At 34.6% G+C, this 26273-nt stretch overlaps 2 protein-coding genes and 1 non-coding gene across 4 annotated transcripts in view; 1 reads left to right on the forward strand and 2 right to left on the reverse strand.

The window, feature by feature from the left end:
- The window catches only part of LOC119837797 (cytoplasmic dynein 1 light intermediate chain 2), a 10974-nt gene extending 5495 nt beyond the window's left edge, over nucleotides 1-5479 (reverse strand). The window contains exons 1-3 of the mRNA XM_038363598.1: nucleotides 5316-5479; nucleotides 4882-5072; nucleotides 3520-3723 (exon numbers count right to left, since the gene is read on the reverse strand). Of these exons, the coding sequence (XP_038219526.1) occupies nucleotides 3520-3723; nucleotides 4882-5072; nucleotides 5316-5389 (469 nt within the window). The 5' untranslated portion in view covers nucleotides 5390-5479. The remainder of the gene's footprint in view (nucleotides 1-3519; nucleotides 3724-4881; nucleotides 5073-5315) is intronic.
- Nucleotides 5480-5944: 465 nt separating this feature from the next.
- LOC119830404 (coiled-coil and C2 domain-containing protein 1-like) lies at nucleotides 5945-16471 on the forward strand. 2 transcript variants are annotated; one of them, XM_038353419.1, is made up of 14 exons: nucleotides 5945-6143; nucleotides 6680-6887; nucleotides 7288-7495; nucleotides 7958-8289; nucleotides 8552-8770; nucleotides 8960-9048; nucleotides 9695-9856; nucleotides 10188-10374; nucleotides 11036-11174; nucleotides 11562-11792; nucleotides 12369-12546; nucleotides 13204-13355; nucleotides 14560-14674; nucleotides 15332-16471. In XM_038353419.1, exons 1-14 carry the CDS (start codon nucleotides 6099-6101, stop codon nucleotides 15449-15451), a joined length of 2385 nt encoding a protein of 794 aa, XP_038209347.1. In that variant the 5' UTR covers nucleotides 5945-6098; the 3' UTR covers nucleotides 15452-16471. The 2 variants fall into 2 exon arrangements, with proteins under 2 accessions (XP_038209347.1, XP_038209355.1); XM_038353427.1 differs by having other exon boundaries at nucleotides 14584-14674.
- Nucleotides 16472-17486: 1015 nt separating this feature from the next.
- On the reverse strand, nucleotides 17487-17560 carry Trnai-aau. The gene has a single exon. It is a non-coding gene; the product is annotated as a tRNA-Ile (tRNA).
- Nucleotides 17561-26273: the final 8713 nt, after the last annotated feature.

The following is a 26273-nucleotide window of genomic DNA, read 5'->3' on the forward strand; positions in this document are numbered from 1 at the left end:
ATTGTTGAGATGAAATATTATAAAAGACCGACTGCGGAGAGCAATGTCGCGTATTGAATGTCTGATTTATATATATATTGTAAATAACATTTAACTAGCTTTCCTTCTCTTTAGAAAGGATAAAGAGGTCCAGGGTATTATAACACGCATGATTTTGGTTCCCGTGGATATGTCTATGTCTCAACCTATATCTATAGCAAATTTCATAAAAAATCGGTTCAGCCGTTCTTGAGTGTGAGATAGTGTAACTAACTACGACTATCTTTTAAATGCATAGATTTTTAAAACGTCAGTTTCATCGTAAATAGCAAATAGTCGCTCATCGTAATCTTTCCCAGCCTATCAAACACGCATTCGAAATTCCTATCCATTGTTAAAAAGTAATTTAAACCATAATTCATGCCGGTTTTTCAAAGAAATCGGAAAAGATCAAAGATAGAAATATGACTATTGCATTGTATCATTAGAAAGTCTAAGTTAGAAGTCTAGGCAAAGATTTAACACGAAAACACAATCACGGAAGACCGATCTGAACCGTTCTTACGAATATATTTTATCCACCTGGCACACTTAAACACAATACCTCTTTACTTTCACGAATAATTGTTGAGTTACGTCGAATTAATTCGGTAATCGACAGGGCTGTTTACTTCGTCGTAGTAAACAATTTATATTCTATTGGACTAACGTTTTTATGTTGTAATTTAATTAATGATAGATTGAATGCGATTTATTTTTTTGTTTTGTAGTATAGAACAAAATTGGAACACGGGGCGGAATTCGAACCCGCGCAATTTTGCACAAATCGTAGCCTCTTGGCCGCCCGTGATCCCAACTCAGCTATGGAAGGCGACGCGGGATCAAATCCTCATGATATTATTTTTCTATTCTTAGAAAATTTCTCATTCAAATGCGATTAGCGGATTTATTAAATTAAATTATATCTACGATGCTAGCAATTAATTTGTAGAGGTATGATGGTCCCATGCGTGATGTATAGGGTTGTCAAATTTACATTTCAGCGGATTGTAATACTTTTATAGCTTTGAGTTTTCATAAGTTTGAAGTGACCTAGATATGTAACCATATGTAAGTCTTAAAAATTATATACTTATATCTTTAAAAATAATATTATTCGCAAAGATATGAACGGACGGCCGACCATACTGATATATAATTATACCTGACAAGATAAATTAATTACTAGACGATCGTCCCGGCTCCGCCCGAATATCAAGATACCTGTTTTATCCTAAGAGAAAATTAATCAGGATAATACGTATCATATCCGTTATGAAGTTTCGGCGTGATGTCATTATATGAACTTAAACCAATATTGAAGTATTAAATATTATTTATATACTCAAATTTATTTCAGTACATCTATATTTTAGAATCGCTTCATATTTCTCATTACATCAACGATTGATACGATGCATTTTTAAAAAAATTTCTACAGAGAGGTACCACCAAAGACCACCTACAACCTAAAGCGTATAGAGAACCACATCCAGCATACATTGCGTACCAAACACGCAGTTATCCAACGATCTGCAGCCACAGTTAATCGATTGTCACTGCGATGACGCAATACGCAACAGGCTGACTCACGGAAAGAAATAAACACGAGCTCGCTGAGATGCTAAGCTCGCTGCAACCGGTTACACGATCAATACGCGGGGTTTATATGTTTTGTTAGATTGCACGATAGAGGGAACTTTTAAATCGCGATCTAAGGGTAGGTATTTTTTAAAACCAAGTGCATAATGCTATGTTAAAATTAAATATTAACGTTTTATTAAATTTTTCGTCCGAATTAATGCCAATGAAATACATATATATTAATGAAGCTTTACATATATATGATATTCTGTATACTTTTATCAACAACGTGTAATTTTCTTGCATCTAAGCATGTAAACATATTACATGCTAAAAGCTTGCTGTAACTTGAATGATTGTAACATGATTCCTTCATACACGTAAATTAAATTAAAAAAACAAAATCCCCCCCCAACCCCGTTTTGTGCTGTCGGCCGTCGTGTCTATCCGTTGGAGACCTACGATGCTACAGACGGACCAACACACACACAAACAGACATATAGTCGACGTCATAGTTATACACCCCTCTTTTGACTGAGAGACTGAGAATTTATAAGCATGTAGGTATTGCAATTTAACATTTTAGAGACGCGCTTATGACTAACTAGCCGCGCCCCGCGGTTTCACCCGCGTAAGTCGATATCCCGTAGGAATATCGGGATAAAAAGTTGCCTATATGTTATTCCAGTTGTCCAGCTGTCTACGTACAAAAAAAATTTCATTGCAATCGGTTCAGTAGTTTTTGCGTGAAAGACCAACAAACACACATACATCCTTACAAACTTTCGCATTTATAATATTTGTAGGATAGTAGGAAGTAGGATATACGCCTTGCCATCTATGCAATAGATATGACGGTTTTAAGAATAGATCACAGAGTAGATGTGTTAATGAAGAGCCATTTTCATATTACGTTGATGGAAGTTATCAATTACAAGTGCTTAGTCTGTTTTGTCTTTAACCGCAGGTTATTCAGTTACGTAGTAGTTAATTTTGAAACACCACACCGAAAGATTAATTGATTTTTCAACCGACTTAAAAAAATGAGGATTCCACTTTTGTGTCGATTTGATTCAATTCGACTATTCTTTTTGTGTTTCGTCCACCTCAGAACAACATAATATAATATAAGATAATATGCATTTAAAAGATTTTTCAGGCAGTGACAACCCTGTTAAATAAATATTTGCCATAGCTCCTTAAAATATCGACTATCTGCCAGTAAAAGTCCTATGAATTTCCATTTAGCTTAATTTCGTATTGACTAGAAACATACGTAAAAGAATATAACTTAGATTTAGAAAAAAATGTTCTTATTGAATTTTATTGATCATGAAATATGTATGTATTTAAAAATCAACTTTTAACGAAATATAGAGTTTAGGAATTAAAGACTTTTTAACGAATTTACATTTAAACACGATTTATTCATTATATTATTTTCGAAATCTTTACAGCGAGCATGTAAACAATGAAATGAATAAATCGCATTTAGAATCCGTTAAAACGTCTTTCCGTTAAAATGTATTGGTATATATTAACGAATTGGTAGGAGCTAGAGTAATTGGCTATTTGAACTGTTTTTTAAGACCTGCATATAATATGAATTAAGTGACATAATAATAACATAGTGACATATAAGACTTTTTGAATATTTCTTTTCCTTGTTACATTTGAAGCTAAATATATTTTTTGCTATTAGAATGTTTGCTATAAGAGAGATTATTTCATGTAAGTTATTTACTCGAAAATTAGATGGAACTTAATGCTACTACTTTTAATATGGAAGTTTTTTGGCTGTCTCTTACTTACATGTGCTTATTCCTCGTGAATAAAATACTAATTCTGTAAGTTTACACTCTATTTAAACATACTATTCCAGATTTAACGCAAGCATAATCTATCACCAAACTCACCAGGCGTGAGATCCAATTTGTCTATATGGTCACCAAGCACCGCCGCCCATGTGTGCAGCTGGTCCAGTATACCCCAGGGAGTGGTCATGGCCACCGTGAATATCACCAATGTGTGAGGGAATGTGTCTTCATTCAGTGCGAATTTGAGCAGGTTTGTGTGCCCTGGATCACCGTCTAGGACCCATACACTGAGCCTTGTGTGATCTGAAAAATTTGTGTGCTTTAAGAGGTGTTTGGAAAACTGAATTGTTAATAAACTAAGCTTTGCCCACGGCTTCACACGCTTTATATTTGGAGTAGTTTAATAGATGTTATCATACATATAACCTTTCTCTTGAATCACTCTGTCTATTAATAAATAACCATAAAATCTGTTGCGAAGTTTTAAAGATATTAGCATAGATTCATATATAGGGATAGACATGGGAAGCAACTTTATACTCAGTAATGGTAACTGCAATTATAATAACGATGACCCTGATGGTTGTAAAAATACTCATGAAAAATTAATCCTGGGTGGATCTCTTTTGGTTTGTTTAAATCAGACTTTAAGTCATCCAAATAAGGTTCCATTTATTTTGGTGTGATTTAACTGGTTAGCTTAGTAAGATACTTTTGTTTGCAACATCAATTAAAATGGATGGAAATTATACAAGTTTCTTAAATGCTAAAAAATATATTAAACCATGTATTTATAATTTTTCAGTGTTAAGTCTATGATTTCTCTCGGTAAATGTTTAATAAAGTAAAATGATATATGTAAATGCATGAGATGCCCTGAGAGGCTCCCTCATTCTCAGTAAGAAGGTTCTTCACAAATTAAGATACACATCAGTAACTTTTACAATTTTTAATATTCTCAAAGGCTATATAAACTATGCATTCTTATATCAAATACAGCTAGACACAATTATGCTGCGTATGTACATATGAGACTACATAAATATGTGACATGCACAGATCAAATGAAATGAAATGATTTATTATGCAGTATATGATTTTCATATGCTATATTTAATGTTACAATTTAGTGTGATTGTGGCAGTGCTAATGTCAATAGATTGTCATGTTTAAGAAAATTTCAATTTGTTAAATATCAAACTTAATATCAATAATAAACATTCATTTATTTCTAAGTCTAGACTAGGCTTTATTTGGTGGTGATTTTAATGTTACTATGTACTTTTTATTGTATTTGTAATTATAAGGCTATTTATTGTTTAATAATTAATCATATCAATAAAAACAATTGACAAAACATTTATTATGTTGTAAAAAATCATTATAAAATCTTGTATTGATATTATTATTTGTGTAATTATATTCTTATTTGAGGAACCAATTGTTATTGTACAAACTTACCATCTCGATATTCATCTCTTACATCTATATATGCATATTCGAGAGCTGACCCCTTCTTTGGGTCTTTAACTCCTTGTAATTTAGCTATGAGTGTTGTTTTACCCGTTTCATTATCACCCAATACAAGTACATTCTTATTTGATGGTAATTTTGTGTTCCCTTGATTTTGGACCTCTTCTAAAATCGCAGACCTGTAAATGAAAATCACTTTTAGACGATGTAGATGCACGACATGTGTCAACTTTCTGTTCTCTTCGAAGTTCCACATATACAGTTGTGTGTCGGATTCCACGACTATTTTACAAACAAAGGTAAAACGTCGCAGCTAGGTCACATATTTCTCAGGTACGACTCTTGACATCACGTAGGTGTGACACATTGGATACCCTATATGGATGCTGCATGTTACTTGTAAATGAATATTGAACAATTACCATAAATTGTCCTTCCCGTCTCCATTGTCTTTCTTTTTAGATTTAAGCCCATTAACTTGGCCGTTTGTCTCCATTCTTCAGAAATGATAGAAGATAACAACGGCACAAGAGGCTTTTCTTTCGTTTTCGTTCCTGCCGTTCATACGTCACTCTTGCAGACAGAGAACAGATAATGAATTCTCGTGTTTTGAATGTTGCTATATAGTTAAAAATATAGATAAAAAATAACACTAACGTATATAAAATATGTTATAAACTTAAATAACGAGCCATCATAATCCGGTAGCGGTCGGATAGAGAAGAGACTTGAACATGTACTTAATCAATAAATATTAATTGACTGAATTAACTTGAATGACTTTTACGGTTAATTTATCTGTCTATTAAAAAAAGGCAACATATATTTAATGTGCATGATAAAATTAAAGTTTCAACATCTTCTTCCACCTACCTTTGTAACATGTGTATGTTCGATGTATAATATTCCAATTTCCAATTAATTTTCAACCATGTATAGGGATTCCGGTTGAAATATCAATATTGCCATTATTAAATACATAAAAGTTTATGTACGTCAGTCGTCAACTGTCAAATAAAATCACAAAGTCAAAATCCAATGCAAACAGCGATTAGTGAAGTTGACTGTTGATCTTTGATGTTATTTTCTTTGTCACAAATAAACAGACCGTAAATTGATATCGATATAAATAAGGAATCGAATTGTATTTAATTTAAATGAGGACTGCCTTTAGTAATACAAAAAAGTACTAATACAATTACAAAATGTCTAGGAAACCTAATTCCGGAAAAAGAGGCAATTTGTCGCAAGTGAGTCATTATAATTTACTTTACATTAATGTTATATGATCTGAGACCATATTAAAAAATTGTACGTAATATATTTTTAGACTTGCCGTCACATATCCTATTCCTATGTAATATTCCAATAAATGTTAACATTTGTTATTTCCTATCAGCTGATTGTATGTCAACAGTGGACTTTTTCAGATAATATGTAATTGCGTTCTTAAAACTCTTGCCTGTTAACTAGGAACATAAAAAAATAACTGAGATGTCTTAGTTGTCTCATTTCTATTAAAAAAAAGCTTTATGTAAAGTTGATATAACATCCAATTTATTAATACTTATACGATACTTGTTTATCCAGATTATGTTGTGTATTTTATTTTCCCCATTAATAAAACAAATAGATTTTTTAATCACCAACAAATGCAGGCAAAAAACAGGTTTTTTAAAGTAAATACAGTGCAATTCATTTTAAATTCATAATATGGTATTTATTTATTTAATTAATTGCATTATTATTGAAATTTAAATAATAAAATAAATTGTTTCATTCACAGTTTGGCCTAATAGACATCCCGGATTTTGATGATGAGCCGATGGATTTATCTGACGATGATGGAGACTTAGAAGCAGAGTTAGCTGCTATAACTGGGGGTGGGGGCAAAAGGAGCAGGCCAACGAAACCAGCTACAGTGGCACCAGCCGATCTAGATGCTATGATAGCTGCTAGCTTGCGGGATGTGCCATCTGATGATGAGGGATCAGGTAAGATTAATATATATATAGTAGTATCGAAAGTTAATTTGTGTAGGCATGTGTCAATAGCCTTAATATAGTAATGATTAATGATGAAAATAAAGTTTGTATTTATTAGTCTTGATTAAACTAAAAATTATTGACCTGAATTACATGATATCATCTATAAGAATCAATAAATACTCATTATGTGTCACTTTCCAGTGGTTAACGCGTGAGCGTAGAACCGAGGGGTCCTGGGTTCAATTCCCGGTGGGGACGCGTAAAAATAATGTCTCGGTCTGGCAGGACACAGAAGGCTGATCACCTACTTGTCCGTAAAGAAAATCGATCAGTGAAACAGATAAATATCATTTGCCCCATACCCCAGTAGGGGACACGGGACTTAACTTATGTGTCACTTTCACAGGTGATGATGATGACCCAGACTTATTAAATGAACTACAAGAGCTGGCATTTGATGATGAAGCTCCCAGACTCAGCAGACCAGCGCCACCTCCACCCGGCACTGTCAGTGCTGAGAATAGTACTGTCAGTTTGTTACAAGAGAGAATATCTAATTATACTATTGCGGAGAAAGCTGCTAAAGAGAGTGGTGAGGGTAGTCGTGCTAGACGGTAAGTGTTTTATCTTTACTACATGGTATAAAGCAAAGTCACTCCCCTCCTCTTCCTCTATGTATGTATGTGTGTATGTGTGCTTAAGATCTTTAAAACTACACAATGGATTTTGATGGGGTTTTTTTGAAAATAGATAGAGTGATTCAAGAAGAAGGTTTATATGTATAATAACATCTATTGAGCTACTCCGAACTTGACGCCTGCAAAGCTGCAGGCAAAAGCTAGTTTTTGGTATTTTTGTAGAGCTTCATTTTTAGTAGTACTAATCTGATCATGAAAATTAACTAAATAATAGTAGTTCTCAAACAGTAACCTATACTTTTTCTTTTGGATCCGAGTGAAGCCAGGGCAAATGGCTATAAATATAAATATAGTTGCTATTATATATGGCTTACCTATTGAATGAATTATATTTCATTGTATTTGTTCAAGTATAAAAATCTTCTATCTTGCTTTCAGCTTCGGCCGTGGCCTCAAAACCCTCAATGACTTATTAAAACAGGCGAAAGCTGGTCGTCCCATTAACGAAGAAGACATACCTCCTCCAGTCAGTGTTGGCAAGCCAGCAGCACCAGCTGCATCAGAAGCAGCCCCAACTACACCTTCAGCTCCACAACCAGAACCAGTTCCTCAACCACCAGCTCGGAGAGCCCCAGCTCCACCTCCACGTACGGAATCCTTGAGGGAGGAAAGGCCAGCAACTCCACCTGAGCCAAAGGAGCCGCCACCACCATTGCCTACAGAAGCGGCTGTGGATCCAGCCAAAGAAGAGGGACTTAGGTTTATTTTAAGTAAGTTCTGCAAATAAAAGCGATATAATTTTTAGCCAACTTCAAAAAAGAGGAGAATTTTAATATTTTTCTTTTGTGTTTTTATGTCTTAACTTTTTACCGTTTTAATTTAAATTAAAATGAGATCTAACAATTTGAAAATAATCTTTTGAATTAATGACACATTGACTACTGAAACAAGTGTTTCTTCTACTAACTCAAAAAAGAAAAGAATCAGTGAAGCTAAAGAATCCATAAATCAATATTGGCCACATAATTTCAGAACGTAAAGAAGAATTCAAAGCCGCGGCTTTATCCAGCAAGCATGCAGGTGACAAAGCAATGGCCCTCGAATACTTGAAGGTGGTGAAACAGTTCGATATTGTAGTGGATGCGTACAAAGCTGGTGAAGCCATGGACCTGAACGAGCTACCGACCCCCGAGGCCATCGCTGCTGCTGTACGGTCGCAGACCAGTGAGGAGCAGGTGCAGAATTCAGCTGGTGAGTTGAAAATTCGAGACCGGTTGTTTGTATGAGACATATTTTTGTTATTAATTTTTATGACAAAAAGATTAAAGATTAGTTTGTTTGAAAAATTTCCAAAGGAAGAGTTTTGATGGTAATGATGTTAATTGTGGTCTGGATAATGTGGACTATTAGAGAATAAACTTTCTTGAATGATTGTTCTAGAACCAACCCCAGCTCCGGCTTCTGAAGGGACACTGATCACAGCTTCAAGTGTTGATGAGGCGTTGAAGCAGAGACTCGCTGCTTTTCAGGTAACATGACCAAAATTTTCCTTTACCAAGTTACTGTGTCTGCTTTTAATATTGTGCTGCTATATTGATAACTTTTTTGTGTGACGTAAATTTTATCGAGTTATTTCCCCGCACTAGTTATGAGTTTAAGTCATAAAATCAATCAAAAACATAAAGAGCTGTGAATATAGGTTGAAGTTGCAAAGACCTGGACAAAAATGAGATAGCACAGCTTGTGCTGCAACGGTCACGTATATTAGAAGATTAAGTATGAGTATACTAAACTTTAGCTAAAGATCAAACAATTTGAATTTCATATTGGCTGTAACGCGTTACGTAACGAAGCGTATTACCCTTTTTTTTAGTGGGGAAATCTTACATACCTACGTACCATAACCCACGACCTCTTCCACGGCCCCCGGGGAAGAGGTTGTGGGTTATGTCGGATTCCTATCGACTAAAACCCCTCTGTGTTCCACTGTAGGCCACGCGTGTTTGTTAGAATTCGTCCGCGCTTTATCCTACCTCATAAATATGTAACTGATCGGATGGCGGGTTAAAAATCTCATCGCTTTCTGATAATGTCTCCGAACATAGACTAAGTTATAGACTCAAGCTAAACAGAACATACCAGAAACTTGAAGTCTTTATCAATTTCTTTTTACAGGAACAAGAGGCGAAGGCGAAAGAGCAAGGCAACGCGTCAAAGGCACGTCGCATGGGGCGGATCGTGAAGCAGTACCAGGAGGCAATCAGGCTGCACGCGGCGGGCAAACCCCTGCCCCTGGATGAGTTGCCCACCCCGAATGGATTTGCCCCTATACCTGGGGTGAGTTGAGGGATAAATTAGCTCGAATTGTTAGGATGATGCCGGATTATTATTTCAGATAAGGATTGGGGGAGGGGGGATAAATGTAGAATCACTTTTTTTACTGTTATTAACTTTTACAAGCGTATGGTAAAGATAGTTTAAGAAAATAAGTGAGTGATTTTTTTCATAACATCCTCTACCCGACAATAACAAACAATAAAAGAAAGAATAAGAAAAATTGGCAAATCGATTAGCCGTACACGCGTGTTGTCGTGACCAAAGGAAATAGGGGTGAATTTTTATAAGCATAAGGTTCATATTTACTTTGAATTTATTTCATCCATTCCAGGAGCAAAGCCCCAAACCGACCGCAAGCCCCGCTGGGCCCCGGAGCCCCGCGGGCCCCACGAGCCCCGCTGTCCCCACGCCGTCCCCGCGTCCGTCCCCACAACTGACCCGCAACGATAAGCAATTACTTTTACTGATGCACAGACAGAAGGAGTTCAAGGAGGCGGCCATTAATGCTAAGAAGAGTGGTGAGTCGTATAATCTGTGGTGGTAATATTGAAAAACATCTAACATCTAATATATAAAATTCTCGTGTCACAGTTTTCGTTGCCATACTCCTCCGAAACGGCTTGACCGATTTTGATGAAATTTTTTTTTACAGCCTTTTAACAGCCTTTTCCGGGTCAGCTAGTATCATATTATAATCTAATCATCATAGAGTGTTTTTTTTTAATTTCTAATTGTTCCTATGCTAATATAATCAAATAGTATCTTTTTTGGGTTTTTAATGTCCATGTTGTTGATTGTTGTTGATATATCCGTCTGTCGCGTCAACATGGAGGTGTCAAAATTGACGTCACTACCTCATTTTAAAATATATATTATAAAGCTGAAGAGTTTGTTTGTTTGTTTGTTTGACCGCACTAATCTCAGGAACTACTGGTAGCATTTGAAAAATTCCTTCAGTGTTAGATAGCCTATTTATTGAGAAAGGCTATGATATATCATCACGCTAAGACCAATAATTTTTTCAGGGAATTTTTTTCCCATTGAGATCTTCCGCTGCCCAAAGTAACTTTTCCACGCGGACGAAGTCGCGGGCGGAAGCTAGTTTTAGGTTTTAGAACACAAGGTCACAGGTTTAAGTTGAGTTATAAAAGAATAAGTAATTATCAAAATACCGCACAGGTAATATGGAGCAAGCAAAGGAATACCTTCGCGCTGCGAAAGGGTTCGACTCCTTGATAGAAGCGACGAAAGGTGGTCTACCCGTCGACTTGAAGTCCATCCCTCTGCCGCCCAAGGCTAAGAAACAAATCGAGGAAACGTATGTATTTTTATTTATATTTAATAAAAAAAATGCCTAAAAATTTAATATTTGTAAGATAGATACTAAGAGATACTTTAATAATGTCTGAGGAAATGTATGTATTTCTATTTATCTTATATATCAAATTCACTTGTCACAATATTTAAAATCCTCCGCAAAGGCTGGACGGATCCTTATATGATTTTGTGTATTAACGGATTTTGATGGTGTTACTTTTAATAGATAGAGGGATTCAAGAGGAAGATTTATGTGTATAATAACGTCTATTAAACTACGTCGAATTTAACGCGTGCGAAACCGCGGGCAAAAGCTAATTATAAATAAAAGGCCACCCGGGCGCGCCGACGTCGGCGATAATGTAAAATGTCTACCAACCAATTCCAGTTTCGACATAGTGTCGGCGGAGGACTGCGATCCGCAAGAGGATTCCCTCATCACCAGCGACGGTGATGACGTCATGTCCCGGTTACACGCGCAGCTCACCCGCCAACTGAAACTGTGTGTCGCCAACCGTGACCATTACCGCGCCATGGGCAACATCGCCGAGAGCAACCGCTTCGAGCACATGGCGGTCAGCGTGAAGCAGGATTTGGATGTGGTTGCCGTTGCTAAGAGGTGGGTTTGGGAAAACGCGGGGAAAAACGGGAAAAAATGTGAAAAAATCCATTAAGGCTATGTGTAACTTACCGTGACCAATAGTGCGCTATGGGCAACTTAGCGGAGTATGTGATGATTTAGATGTTGCTGTCGCTGCTAAGAGGTACGTGTTAAGAAAAAAAAAGTATTTTTTCTGCTTATTCTATATAATGGTCTACTGTGATGGGTTTGTGTGTTATATGTTACGAATACATTAATATTTAATAAATCCTGTCTAATTTTTTTGAATTATTATAATGTGGATACAAATAACTTTTATTTAGTCATAAAATTTAAGTTTTTAACAGTTTTCTGTGCCAGAAATTATTAAATCCTGAAAGTTTTCTTCATAGACACAATGTAAACAGTACTCTTTCCCAAGATTTAATGTATCACCGTCATAAATATAGTTAAAATAGGCTTTTGTGCAATTAATAAATACATCTTATACATACTGTTCACAGTATACTCGCTCAAAAAGAAAAGAGTAAGAAAAATTAACTTTTTTTTTTAAATGAAACCGTTAAATTCATATAGAATGTCACGCACTTTCAGTCTAAACCAACCTCCCCCCAAGTTCCACTACGAGGGCCGCCAGTTCGCGATAGTGCAGTGCAACAGCGACCTTAACGAGAACGACTTAGAGCTGACAATCGTGCGCGGCATCGCGTACACCGTGCCCAACCCGAGGGAGGTGGACACGTACGTCAAGTTCGAATTTCCCTACCCGCAGGTGAGTTTGTACGTTTTCGGGATTAAAGTGTTCACTTTTTTTTTTTGGCAATTAAATCCCACATGGGGAATCCTAGTGTTTTGAATATGTTTACGTGACAAAATATATTTTTTTTTATAAATTGTTGTTTATTGTTATTGTTAAAACATTTATTTATTTCTGAATTAAATATTGAAATTTTGCTCTATTTCTTTTCATTAAACCATTGCTTTTTAATTTATTATAACGACGCTCATATTTTATATTGAATTCTAATTGATTTCTAATTTTTGGTCCTTCGAGTTGGATAATGTTTTTATCGTGAATTTAAAATTTGTATAAGAAAACGCTTTTATAAATGTCAAAATAAGACTTTTTTATTAGAATTAAAACAGTTTTATAACATATCTACAAATAATCATTGCATTTCTGCGAAATTACAGTATCCATACTTATCATCAGTTTAATGCAATAACACAAAAATGGCCGCAGCCTTACGTACTTACGGCTTAGAAGATTTGTAAAATTTATTTTATCGATTTTTATCACCTTTTCACAATTCACACGATACATTATACAATAAATAAAGAGAAAGTATTTTTTCAATTAATTTTTTCCACATCTTTCACAATTGACACGATACTTTTACACCGAATCAACGAACGAACACTGTGCCAGGACGCGCCGGTGTGCGAGCGCACGGCGCTCGTGAAGGACACGAACAGCCCGCAGTACGGCGCCACGTACACGCTGCCCATCCAGCGGCAGGCGCGGGCCTGCGCGCGCGCCTTCAAGCGGCACGCCATCAAGTTCGAAGTCTACTCCAGGGGGTGAGTTGTGACGTCATCGCGTGGCCAGATCTCGCTCTGTACCAAATTGAATTCACAAAATATGCCAGTTGTGACGTCATCGATCTTGCTTGTGGCTTTATCGCCTGTAGATCTCGCTTTGAGTCAAATTGGATTCGCAAAATATGCCATGGCACCCCCTGCATAGATCCCTGAGCTCGGCAGTTGTGACGTCATCGCGTCGGCTGTTCTCTATATCAAATTGGGTAGAGATACAAAATGTACATGGCAATATTATTTTGCAATTGAATGTAAATGTAGGTAGTGAGTTAGACTTAAAGACGATATCCGAAACGGCTGAACCGATTGTATAGCTATTAGACCTAGGCTACATATTGACTAATACTTGTTTGAAGATTTAAATTCGAATCTGAATTTACGCAGGCATACACTGCTATCGTTTGCCTATTTATTATTCATTATAGGATAATTGTGGGCGCATGTAAGATATTACACTAATATTTTTTATGCTTTAATAATATCGATATAATAATAAAATAAATCAAACAAAATTTTACATTAATTTGTTTTTTATATGAGGCAATTTTAAGATTCGTTATCGACATATAACATGCATTAGCATGATTAAAACATTCTCAATATTGCCATTGCAAAGTGTTAATAATGTTTGTGTCGCAACTATTGCTTAAAATTGCCTTTTATTCTCTGTGTGTGTGTAATCGCCTTTATTTCTTATACAACGCTATTTATCTAAACAAAATAAATCATAAAATAGCAAATATTCCCCCCCCCCCCTTTTGGAAACTTGATGAATGTTGAAAACTTGTTTACCTCTGTACCTGAAATATATATAGGTATACTAGATACCATAGCGCAGTCCAGTATAATCTACTCTAGTCTAGTCCTGTCTAGTGTAGTGTACTCTAGTGTATATTTGTAGTTATGTACTTTGACTAGACGCTACTACATTCTATTTTATTTAACTCTTCTAATTCAATAAAGTGTACTCTCGTGTAACTTTATGTAGTTTGTACTATAGTCCCTAGTGCATTCTAGTTCACTCCACTCTCCTCTAGTGTACTTGTATGTCGTTTTTCTACTTAACTCTACTCTCATCTAGTCCCCTCTAGTGTACTCTAGTATAATCTAGTGTAGTGTAGTGTAGTGTAGTGTAGTGTGGTGTGGTGTTGTGTAGTGTGGTGTGGTGTAGTGGCGTGTCCCGCAGGTGTAGCAACCTGTTGTGTTGCAGTGGCTGGTTCAGCCGCGACACGCTGGTGGGCGCGGTGGCGGTCAAGTTGGCGCCGCTCGAGACGCAGGTCACTCTGCATGAGGCTTATCCGGTGAGTTCACTGACTTATAAATAAATGGTGTGTAAAATGTTAATGCTGTGTTATGACAATTCAAAACTGCAATAAAATAAATAAATAAAAGAAGTCTTATTGTATAAATGAATGTTTGAGTTTGAGTTATATGCGGTGACTGCTGGAATACTCTTCGAACTAGAGAATGCGATGCTTGGAGGTTATATTATACTAGATTTTTGCCCGCGGTGTCGCACGCGTTAAATTGATGATTCTATTAAACTACTCCTCCTTGAGTAACTCTATCTTTTAAAAAATAATTTTGCACGTTCGATTCGTTGCGCAGTTTTAAAAATGTGAGCATACATGAGGACGGATAGACAGAGAAAGCGATTTTTTTTATACTACGTAGAGATGATGAAAAACTGTCAATTCAATTCAATACAACTACTGTCATTGCAATTGTATCGAGAATCGGAGTCCAGTCATCACTTGTAGTTCAATGCATGCTTCACCAAGCATCCATCCGCAAAGCGTTAATAGATTTGTCCAGTTCTTTATTTTTTATTTTTTTGATGCAAGTGAAAAAACATGTATCAGAATTGTATATAGTAAAAAACAAATAATTTAATAGTTATTCCATCAACCTGAGTGTTTTTTTTTTGTTTCTTAAAAACGAGGGTATTCCGTTCGCAGCTAATGGACGGGCGGCGGCCGGCGGGCGGCTCGCTGGAGGTGCGGCTGCGCGTGCGCACGCCGCTGCTGCAGCAGCAGATCGAGCACACGAAACACCGCTGGCTCGTTATCGATAATTAGTTGCGATTTTTACAAACTACCCTCATTATGAGGAGTAAATTTCAGTGAATGGGCAAAAGTTTTTTTCGTATGTGATTTTCTGGTTTAGAATTGCATTTAAATGATGTTAATCAATCGACGCTTAATTTAATCAAAGTGAATATATAATATCGTGTAATCAATTTATTTTCCGGATTTTTTTTAAAAAAAGCACCAAATAAAAAGTAGTTTACATCTGTTTCTCATCAATTTGAAAATTTTAAGCTTTATAAATTAGAACATTTCGTGCGTACAAATAATGTATCTTTACATTTAAAATGTTAAAATCTCCATTGTGATTGTTAATACACGCTATATCTCATAATGGTTATTAATAATTGTAGAAAATACACAAAAAAACATCGAAAACTTATTATATTATCTATTCAAAATAAATTTAATGTAGTTATTGCTATATGCATTCATGCAGCTTAAGATCTGTGAGATAGTTAATTCTCAAATAAACATTAATTAAACGAAAAGTTAAAACAGAACTCGCTAGCTATTGTACGCGGTGTTGACTTCATTTTAAGGAACGGAAACAGATATCTAAGATAAAAGTCGTATATTATTTGTTCTGGAAACAAAAAAAGGTGTGTGTGCGATTCACACACGATAGAAGTGAAACTTCAGTAAATCGACAAAAATATGAGATGAATACATTATATAAAATATATATTTCTGTCTCGTTCTTTGCCGGCTTCATTCTACACATTTTTGTATTCGGGTCTCTTACCTGTCGTTTTTTCCGTTGCATCAGGTTTGAAATCACAACGATTCTAAAGAAGTTTCACTTCAAAAGGAAATGGAAAGGATACAGTAAAATAAGTGTTTATTTGAGACTTAAAAGACATTTAGTATATGTAATATATTGTATGTGAGATGAAAATGTCCAAAAACCATAATTGTTGTTAATGTAATTACTGATTATATATTTTTGTTACTGTATTGTAATTATTGTAGATATTGAATAATTAATGAATAAAGACAATTGTATGCTTACGTTTGTATTTTTTGTTCCTAGGTTTTAATAAATGTATGTCATTGTTTGTTAAAACATTTGAGATAAAAAGCAATACATCAGACTCTATTGCGTTTGACGGCCATCATTAATTTTTAAATTAGATATAGTGTTTATTACTCGTAATTACGTATTACTTGTGTGTGTTTAATTGTCTTTTATTTGTTATCTATATTGAGAGTTGTGAAATAAGAAAATTAGCCTGATGCCCTTACAACTAGAGAATAGCTGATGATATTATAAAGGCTCAACCGATTTTCATCTACAATGTTCACAAACAGACGCACATAAGCCACCATTAATACAAAAAAATGAAATCGTTATGTTGTACTGTTTGTAACTTTTTTTTTAATTTGGAACGAATCGGCCAGGGACATTCTGAAATTCGAATTAGAAGTTACTAGCTCTTTTAGTTTAAAGTTTACTAATATTTTCGATAGATGGCGTTAGGATGTATGAAAATTATGAATAATACAGATTTATGAATGAATTGGATATGAATGGATTTTGGGTTTGTGAAAGAAGGTGCTTATGGAAATAAAATTGTGATAATTTTAATATCTTTCAGTTCTAAAAAATAAAGAAAAGAGTAAATACTCGATAAAAATCGATTATAATTATATGAACTAGAAAACTCGAAATTACAATAAATTATTCCCTATACCTTTTGTTTTTCTTTCTTTAGCTAAGAATAAAGACACAATTTTTAACAATGTAAAGGTACGGTCTACAAATAAATTAGCACCAGGTGGTTATTGACGCAGGCAGTGGGAGGTATTCACCCCACCCTCTTCTTCCCTTATAGAACTATACATAAAATAATATACTTTCTTGATAAATGTCACGAAGCTTTTATGAATTTTACCTATTTGTAAAGAAAATTAAAAGAAAAAAAGGAAACAAATAATTTATATTAATATTAAAGTCTAATAAATCTTTATTTCTATCTAATTATTAATACGTAGTCCAAAATAAGATAACATCCAAAAAACGTTCTGGCCCATGAGGGGATCGAACCCGCGACCTTCGCGTTATTAGCACGACGCTCTAACCAACTGAGCTAATGGGCCGGTTGAAACCACGTTCGAAATTAAAGCTCATATTTTTATACACTAATTATGTATAACAGTATGATACACCCACGTCAACGAAGTCTTGTGTTTAAATTTACAGGGATTGAAAAATATTTGTTTATTTTTTATTAAAATTCACAGTAAGTAAAACACATAACAACACATTCAAATACATGCTGAGTTATAAAAATGTCAACAGCCCCAGAGTAATTTTCAATCGTAATACATTTCAAAGACACGTTTCAGCTAAATGAAGTGTTGTTGTATCATAAATCTGAAACTGCGTCGTTATCTAAGAATGTGATACAATGATACAGGTTAAAGCACTTGGCGCTGGCACACCCGCTCCGAACCGGTTCGCTTGGCGCTCGGCCCGGTGTGTTTGCGGAGTGCCAGAATATTTAAGGGCTTTCCCATTTGAAACACTAATTTCCGCCCGCGACTTCGGCCGCGTGGAACAGTTACTTTGGGCTTAAGCCTTAGCTTAACTTAGGAGTTAGGAGTTAGCGTTCTGCTGCGACTTATCGCAGCAGAACGCTAACTCCGCACGCAGCGGAAGCTCTCAATAAGAAAAAATGTGCCCCGATTTTGAAACATTCTTCACTGGTGCTCCGCTCCTATTGGTCTTGCGTGATGATATATAGCCTAACTCAATAAATGGGCTAACTTATACTGAAAAAAATTTTCAAATCGGTCCAGTAGTTCCTGACTTTAGCGCGTTCATACAAACAAACTCTACAGCTTTATAGGATAAACATAATAATATGGAAATAAAATTTTGCAACCACCGTAGCACTCTAGATTTATGCCCCGGATATATAAATAGGTACTCCTGAAGAGTGTAGCTTTCTGCTAGTGAAAGTACTTTCAGGATCTGATCAGTACTACTGAATTTGGAAGTACCCTCTATAGAAAAACTAAGAAACTTTGTTACATATATATATATTAGTATGGAAGATTAGGATAATTTGTGACTTTGTTGACGTATGAGTTGATAAGAAGCGTAATATGCGATATTTTTCATTTTATGCTGCCTTTTGGTCGTATCGAGATTTTAAATAGACTTTCTCGACAAAAAAAATGCTAAAGTTATTCTCTCTTTCATATATTTTTAGTGATCGCATCTTTTAAAAGGTTTCTTATTTTATTCTTACGAGTATTATATCCAGGTGCGGAATAATATTCTTTGCCATTACTCATAATTTAATCAATTGTCTGTCATCTTTGAATCCTAAAATGGTCATGCCGTGCCACATTGTGGTGTGATTCACCAATGAATAGTTTTTAAGGAAGCAGTTTTCTAAGACAATAATTGCATTTACACAAAAGTAAGTTACATTTAAATTGTTAGATAAATTATAAGACACGAAGGAGCTTCTTAGCTTTCTGTTAAGAATTTATTTTGTATAAATAAAAATAATCGAAATCTATCTAAAAAAAATGCCATTTTTTTTTGTAATCTGTCCCGTATTTAAATTTATGTGTTAAACACATTAAAAAAAAATCGCTCTATTATACAGTACAGATATTTCCCATTTTTAAATCCTATAATATATAAACTGAGTTTTAAGCGTGTGGATATTAGTATATATTAATATGTCCTGCTTAAAACAGGCACAGACTAAATGGGAATATCCACAGTGCAAATCTCGTACCACGAAAAACAAGACAAGTCACTTCGCTGAATCATAGAGACAGGTGGTAAATACACTTTTGTGTAAAAATAAAAACAGTTGCAAACAAAATACTGAAGCTGTGCCGTAAAGATCCTATTAATAATTTATATGAAAATGGAAAATATAAAGTAAGTAAAATCTCCACCTTTGTGATTTCATTTTTAGTAAAACACAAACATTACATCCCGGTATCGGTCAATTAAAAGCATTCCTTTATTCATAGAATACCCATGTTTGAAAGCCAATACTAATTATATATAGTTCGAGCAAGCTATGACGTCAGACGCGCTGCGGCAGGGGTCAAGGTCGTTAGGGTCACTAGAAAGGGCGCAGAACTGCTAAGCTGCTTTGTTGGAATGCTGAGATAGAGGTATATTTTATAGAAGTCATTGTGATTGATAAGGAGGGGAAAGATGATATTATTTATAGAAAGATCGATTAACGAATTAAATATTTGTGAGGGTGGCAGATTAAAAGAAAAATTACAAAAGCCAAATTTAAAATTCATTTTTTTATTATATCGGTGACTTTTATATTACAACAACAATTTATTAATATGTAGTAAACAGTCAACTTATCTTGCTAAGTTGGTAATTAATGAAATTGTAAAACTAAAATAAACAAAAATCGCAAATGTAATCGATCAATATCAAAATAAACCGATTGTATAAAACGCTAACAATAAGCTTTCTGTAATAGCTGCTAAAAGCGTGTGTGAGCTTCATAAAAGTATATGTTAAGCTAGGCTAGTTTCAGATAGTCCAGAGTTTAGCAAATCGTTCATTACCATACCTGAATTCATTCACTCAACCCCCGTTGTAAACTTGGCCTCGATATTGCGACGCTGAGATCGATCCAGCAATGTCAAGGGTGGATTGACGTCAACGCACCCCACGCCCACCCCCAAGCGGGGAGGATTGTTTCGTAAGTTGAGGTGTATGGTGGCAAACTTTTCGCACACGGCTTCGCCTGCGCAGTCAAAGGAAATTCCCAATGGAATGAGATGTTTTGCCGCGGCTATAAGTAACCTATATCACACTCTAAGCTTTAAGATGAATCGTAATATCTTCGTATCTTAAAGTGAAAGAAAGACAGACTTTTGTACATAATTTAAGTAAGGACAGAAAATAAAATCATGTAAATTGTTTTTTAATCAATCAGATTTCTAAATAACTCGAAAATTCCTATGATTTGATATATATCCTAATGTTACACTTTTTTTTTTGTTTGAATCTTTCTTTAAAGTACATATTACGATAATCAAGCAAAATCTGCGTCATTAAATGAACTGAAATTGATATGGAATTATATATAGGCTGAAAGCCTTTTATCTGGGCTCAAACATCCACGTGAATAATACTGCTGTGATCTTTGATCAATACTGACTGTCTTGTAAATCATTTTGTCATTTATGAAGCACATTTTTTATGTCATAGCGGGCAACTGATCTAGTGGTTCGCCTGATGGTAAGCGATCACCACCGTCCTTGAACATTCGCAGAGGTAGCCTCTGTGGATGCGCTACCTTACCCGCTTTTAAAGGGAAGGGAAAAGGTAAGGATTGACGCCTGGTAAGAAGAAATGGACAAGGAGGGGTGAGGAAGAGGAAACAGACCACCGGCTCCCCCTCTCACCGTACGAAACACAGTGGCATGCCACTATTTTACGCCGGTTTTCTGTGGGTGTGTGGTGCTTCCCCGGTGCGATCTGGCCCAATTCGTACCGAAGCGTGCTCGACTCCCACATACAGACATAAAATATACCGTAAAACATATTTATTATATTTTCATGACAAATTACTCAAATGTAATTTGGAAGTAGCGTTATGTAAATTTGCTAAATATTAAAGAAAGGAAGTAATAACAAATATTTATAACTAACGAGTTATTAAAACAGTATTATACTACTTATTATTAAAATAATTATTTGCTACTGACTGTAACTCGCGGCGTCACTCGCGTGGTACCCCGGGTAAAAGCAGCCTATGTAAACATATGGATGTTGTATGGACAACCATCCATCCATTTCAACAAAATTTCGCATTTATGATATTAGTAGGATTAAAATTTAATTTGACTATTGAGATAACTATCCTACTTCTGTCACAGTCGGCTAAATAGTGAATATTACAGAAATAAAAACAATCAGAAATTGGACGCTACGCGTAGCGCCTTGCTACAGTAGTAGCGCTGCTACGGTTATATACGATATTAAATAATACACCTTATTTCCAATATATAAGCGCTATAATAGAATGTACTGTATATAACTAGTGGTTTTCCACACTTGGCCCGTGGTAATATGATATTGTGAATAAAGATTCTCATAAAATAATGCAGGTTCGGTTCAAGCTTTTCTTATTACGCTTTTACTGTTAGAACACATAATATATTAAGTAGAGTACATTTTTTAAATTATTCTGTAAAAGCAAACAAATTTTAAATAATTTGTTATCATTTATATTTTTTTTATAAAACTTAAAATGTATCATGTACATTATACCGAAAACGTTATAGCATAGGATAACAATAAAAAACGAATGCGATGTTCCTGCCTCTAGAGTCTAGACTGAGAAAGGGAAAAATATGTGAGTTATGCCAATCATATAAAATCCGTTAAAAAGTCTTGAATTTATAAACATTTATATCAAACCGCTTGTGATTGTTTTGATTAATTGAACCTTCACAAGGTATCCTTCTTTGACCCTGTACCGTCCGCACTTGACATTAGTTGAAGGGCGCGGCCGGGGGAGCAGGGCGGTATGGGGAGGGGGGTGGGTATGAATGGCGATGACGTCACGGGCTGCGCGCGCACCTGGCCGTGAACTTGCATTGATCGCGAAGTTGCCATTGGACCCTAGCTTACTACTATTTATAGTGTTCTATAAGTGAAATGTTGCGAATATAGACCGGCGACATTATATGCGACGTTTCAGAAGTTTTGATGATTCTCTAATGATATTTTTTTTTAATGCAACCGCTATGGTCGTACAGACTTGCGTTGTACATGGTTAAATACATTTTAATGATATTTCGTTATTAAATAAGAAGAAAATGGATGTATTCATTAATATATTTGAGTTCTATTTGCAATAAAAATTGTTCTAGTTTTAAATACATTATTAATTTTGAATAACGCAACGCAGTATACTGTCTTATATATGAGACCCTCAACCTTTATTCAGTTGCGTAGGTTGCATTTTCCTATTTAAGGAAATATTTCCCCGAGCGTATTCGTGTGCGTGGGACGCGCCAACTTAATAAGGAACTAAACCAAATACAAATAAGGTATTTTAAATAAATATCATTGATATTCATCTATCGTCTTTATTATTCAAATTTCATCATCTCATTTATTCAAATTTAATAATGTTAAATATGTTATTTAACAAAAATGAATACCATAAGTATGTTGTAATAAAACTGACATTTATAGCGTACGTGAGACGTGACACATAGTTTGTTATTATCTGTCATTTTTCCCGCCAACACACGATAAAAAATCATAAACATCAGTAGTTATATTACTCACCAACCATAGCTAATTAATTTAAATAGTTAATTGTGATTTTATTCGATTAATTGACGATAATGTTCTCGAAAAAATTTCCATTTGGAGGTTATAATTATTTTTTATCAATCTGTTGTGAAGATAAGTACACGATCCGAAATGCAGGTTTACGTGAATGCAATTATGATTATGGATATAAATACTTGAATGCAATTAAATGTAACATAATATCACACTAATATTATAAATGTGAAAGTTTGTTTGGATGTTTGTTCGTTAATCACACTGAAATTATTGAACGGATTTTGATGAAACTTGGTATGCAGACAGGGTATGAGATGACTTGGGTGATAGGATACTGTTTATCCCGATTAATAATTACATATAAATATTACCTTTTTACAATTATGTAGCTACGCATTTTTTCCATTTTTTTAATTTGTCCTTTTCGTTTAAGGAACTCGGCTCTGAAACTTCCTTATGGTCTTTCAATGAAAGAGCAATCTTCGCTTCACAGACAGACTAATTTTCTAATACTGAACTAATTATCTTATTTTCTTATTATATTATTTTATTTATTACTAGTGGTTCGTCCCATTTTCACACGTGGTATGGTTTTCTCTCCATAAGAACCTTCATTGTGCGTCAACAAAAACTTTAAAATAAATATTTGCTGCATTGGTCGAGCCGTTCTCGAGTTTTACGCTTAGCAATAAATTTAACGATTCATATTATTTATACAGATGTACCTAATAATATGCATAAACAACTCTTTTATGTTATATATAGCTTTATTTCCTGTCCACTGTCAAATCTTCATAACTTGTCGTAATTCCTATGGCACAACACGGGGAGTACCAGCTTTCAATTAAAACTAGAATAATCAAAAACGGTACGCCCAGATCAAACTTCTGAGGTAACAAATCCAAAAAAAAAAACAGTTGAAATCAGTACTTCCTCATTTTTTTGAATTCGGTTGAGAGGTTGTCTTATCGAAGGAGCAGAGGCGTTATCACTCACGGGAGGGCCGCTCCTACGATTATATAATAAATGACGTAAGTATGTGCTTCATATATCTACAATAAGATTAAAATATGTCTGGTAAACAAGTTGTATTTTAGCCATAATATATTGGAGATTAAATTTATTGGTGCCGATATAGAAATTTCGAGAAAAATCTATGCTAATTTAATAAAGAGGAGAAGTTTTTTTTTGTTTGGTTTGTACCTTAAAGGCTCCGAAAGTACTGGTTCGATTTTAAAATTTCTCTCACCAAAGAAACCTACATCATTCCCTAGTGCTACGATATAGGATACTTCTTCAATTACGGTATTACGCTATATAGTATTAATAAAATCAATTATTACTCCGTACTGTATTACTAAATGGTTACTGCGACAACCTATTCAATTTTTTAATTTTAAATATCTTCATATGGTATGTACATCTAAATAACAAATTTTCACAAAAAAACTAAACCTTCAAATTGTCACCTAATTGAATGAGATGACTCGGAGACCACCAACTTACAATAAAAAAAGAATCATTAAATCAGTTCAACGAGTCGAAAAGATTCTGAGGTAATAAACACAAAAAAACTACAGTCGATTCCCTCCGTTTACTTGAAAGTCGATTGAAAACAAACTTATAAGCACCCGTCAACTAAATTGTCTCACTTGCACTTCAGAGTATACGTACTACATATATTTTATCCCAATTCAAATCAGAATAATAAGATAAACTCATGGAATTATTGTATTCTCAACATAAGTGTTCTAAGTTTGAACTAAATCTGTCCATTTGATGTGTTCGAATCGAGTCTACAGGATTTCCTACAATCATACAACTGAAGCTAATAAAAGCGTGATAAAACAATTGTTTTGAACGATTACAATAAATTACAAGCCGTTTTAAAAAGTCACTTCATTAATCGCGTCTTCCTAATTGCAAACTCATTATTTTTCCCAGTTTTGTTAAAGACAATCGCGATTATAAATCAGCCAGTATTCAAGATAATATCGCGAACGTGATACATGCGTGTAAATGTTTGTCAACTTTGTATTACATGATAGCATATCATTATCTCTGTTTATTATTATTGATTATTTGATATGACTGTGATAACCACCGCATCTGCTCGACGGAACTGGATTGCGTGATAAGGCGAATTCCACCTCAATACTTAATATCTACTCGATAATTTTCGATTGTCGACATGTCAAAAAAATATTGACGAATCTTATATTTTGCGTCAAATATCTTTTGCTTTGTCAGTTGTTAGCAATGTAGTTATGATATTATCGGAACTTGTACTTTTTATGTCTACTGATCTATTGTAAACTAGCTGTTGTCCGCGGCTTCGCGCGCGTTAAATTCAGAGTTTAATGGAACATCCATTTTATACACACATAAATTCCTCTTGAATCGCTCTATCTATTGAAAAAAAAAACCCTATCAAAATATGTTGCGTAATTTTAAAGATCTTAGTATACAACAGACGGCGGTAAGCGACAATGTTTTTTACTTTGTAGTGATAGAGAGGATGTACACATTTTTGAAGAAGTAAAATGGAAATTATTATCTTTCCAACCGACTTCAAAAAAGATGGTTCTTAATTCGACTGTATTTTATTTCATTATAGTACTTTTGGTGAACCTTTTTTAATTTGTAAGCTGATGCTTGCCGTGTGGTCCCATTAAAATGGTCTGGTTGAAGGGTGTTTAGTTTTCGTTAAAACTATTTGTTTCACTATCACTGATCAATTTTAACATTAATTAATCAAGATTTAAACATCCATTTCTGACATTCCTAATATTTTTATTATCTGTCTACGTTTTAGTATGGAATTAGAGGGATATAAAAAAGGCGCGGCCGTGTTAATAATAAATATTTTATTATCTGTGACCGTGTTATGTCATTGTGTCAGATGATTTTTTTTTTCTTCTTAGCAAAAGATGTGTCAAGTAAAAAGCTATGGGCGCGCTTCTTTAAACAAGTTTTGTTGTATATGGTTCTGAACTATAAAATAAAAATAAATTTTGTATGATATTTATATAATAATCACTACATAGTATAAAACAAAGATGCATTATCTGCCCTTTGTCTCTTTGTATTCTTAAATCTTTAAAACTTCGGAATGGATTTTGATGGTTTTTTTTTAATAGATAGTGATTGAAGGGGAAGGTTAGTAAGTCCGTATCCCGTAGGAATATCGGGATAAAAAGTTGCCTATATGTTATTCCAGTTTTCCAGCTGTCTACGTACCAAGTTTCATTGCAATCGATTCGGTAGTTTTTGCGTGAAAGAGCAACAAACACACACACATCCTTACAAACTTTCGCATTTATAATATTAGTAGGATACATCTATAAAAAAATGTTACATTAAATAATTTACTATCATCTGTTAAAATACATAGGATGTGTGGAATATTGATATAACATTTTTGCATATTACCTAGTCTTGCCATAAATATTGTAATAAAGAAAAAAGAAAATTGTTAACTGCAAATAACATTTATTACTT

Source organism: Zerene cesonia, chromosome 1, assembly GCF_012273895.1.
Source record: "Zerene cesonia ecotype Mississippi chromosome 1, Zerene_cesonia_1.1, whole genome shotgun sequence".
NCBI lineage: Eukaryota > Metazoa > Arthropoda > Insecta > Lepidoptera > Pieridae > Zerene > Zerene cesonia.

Coding starts and splice junctions, on each gene's coding strand:
- LOC119830404 (XM_038353419.1), top strand. CDS start 6,099: ATGTCTAGGAAACCTAATTCCGGAAAAAGAGGCAATTTGTCGCAA. Junction 7,496..7,957: donor GAGGGTAGTCGTGCTAGACG/GTAAGTGTTTTA, acceptor TCTTGCTTTCAG/CTTCGGCCGTGGCCTCAAAA. Junction 11,793..12,368: donor GTGGTTGCCGTTGCTAAGAG/GTGGGTTTGGGA, acceptor ACGCACTTTCAG/TCTAAACCAACCTCCCCCCA.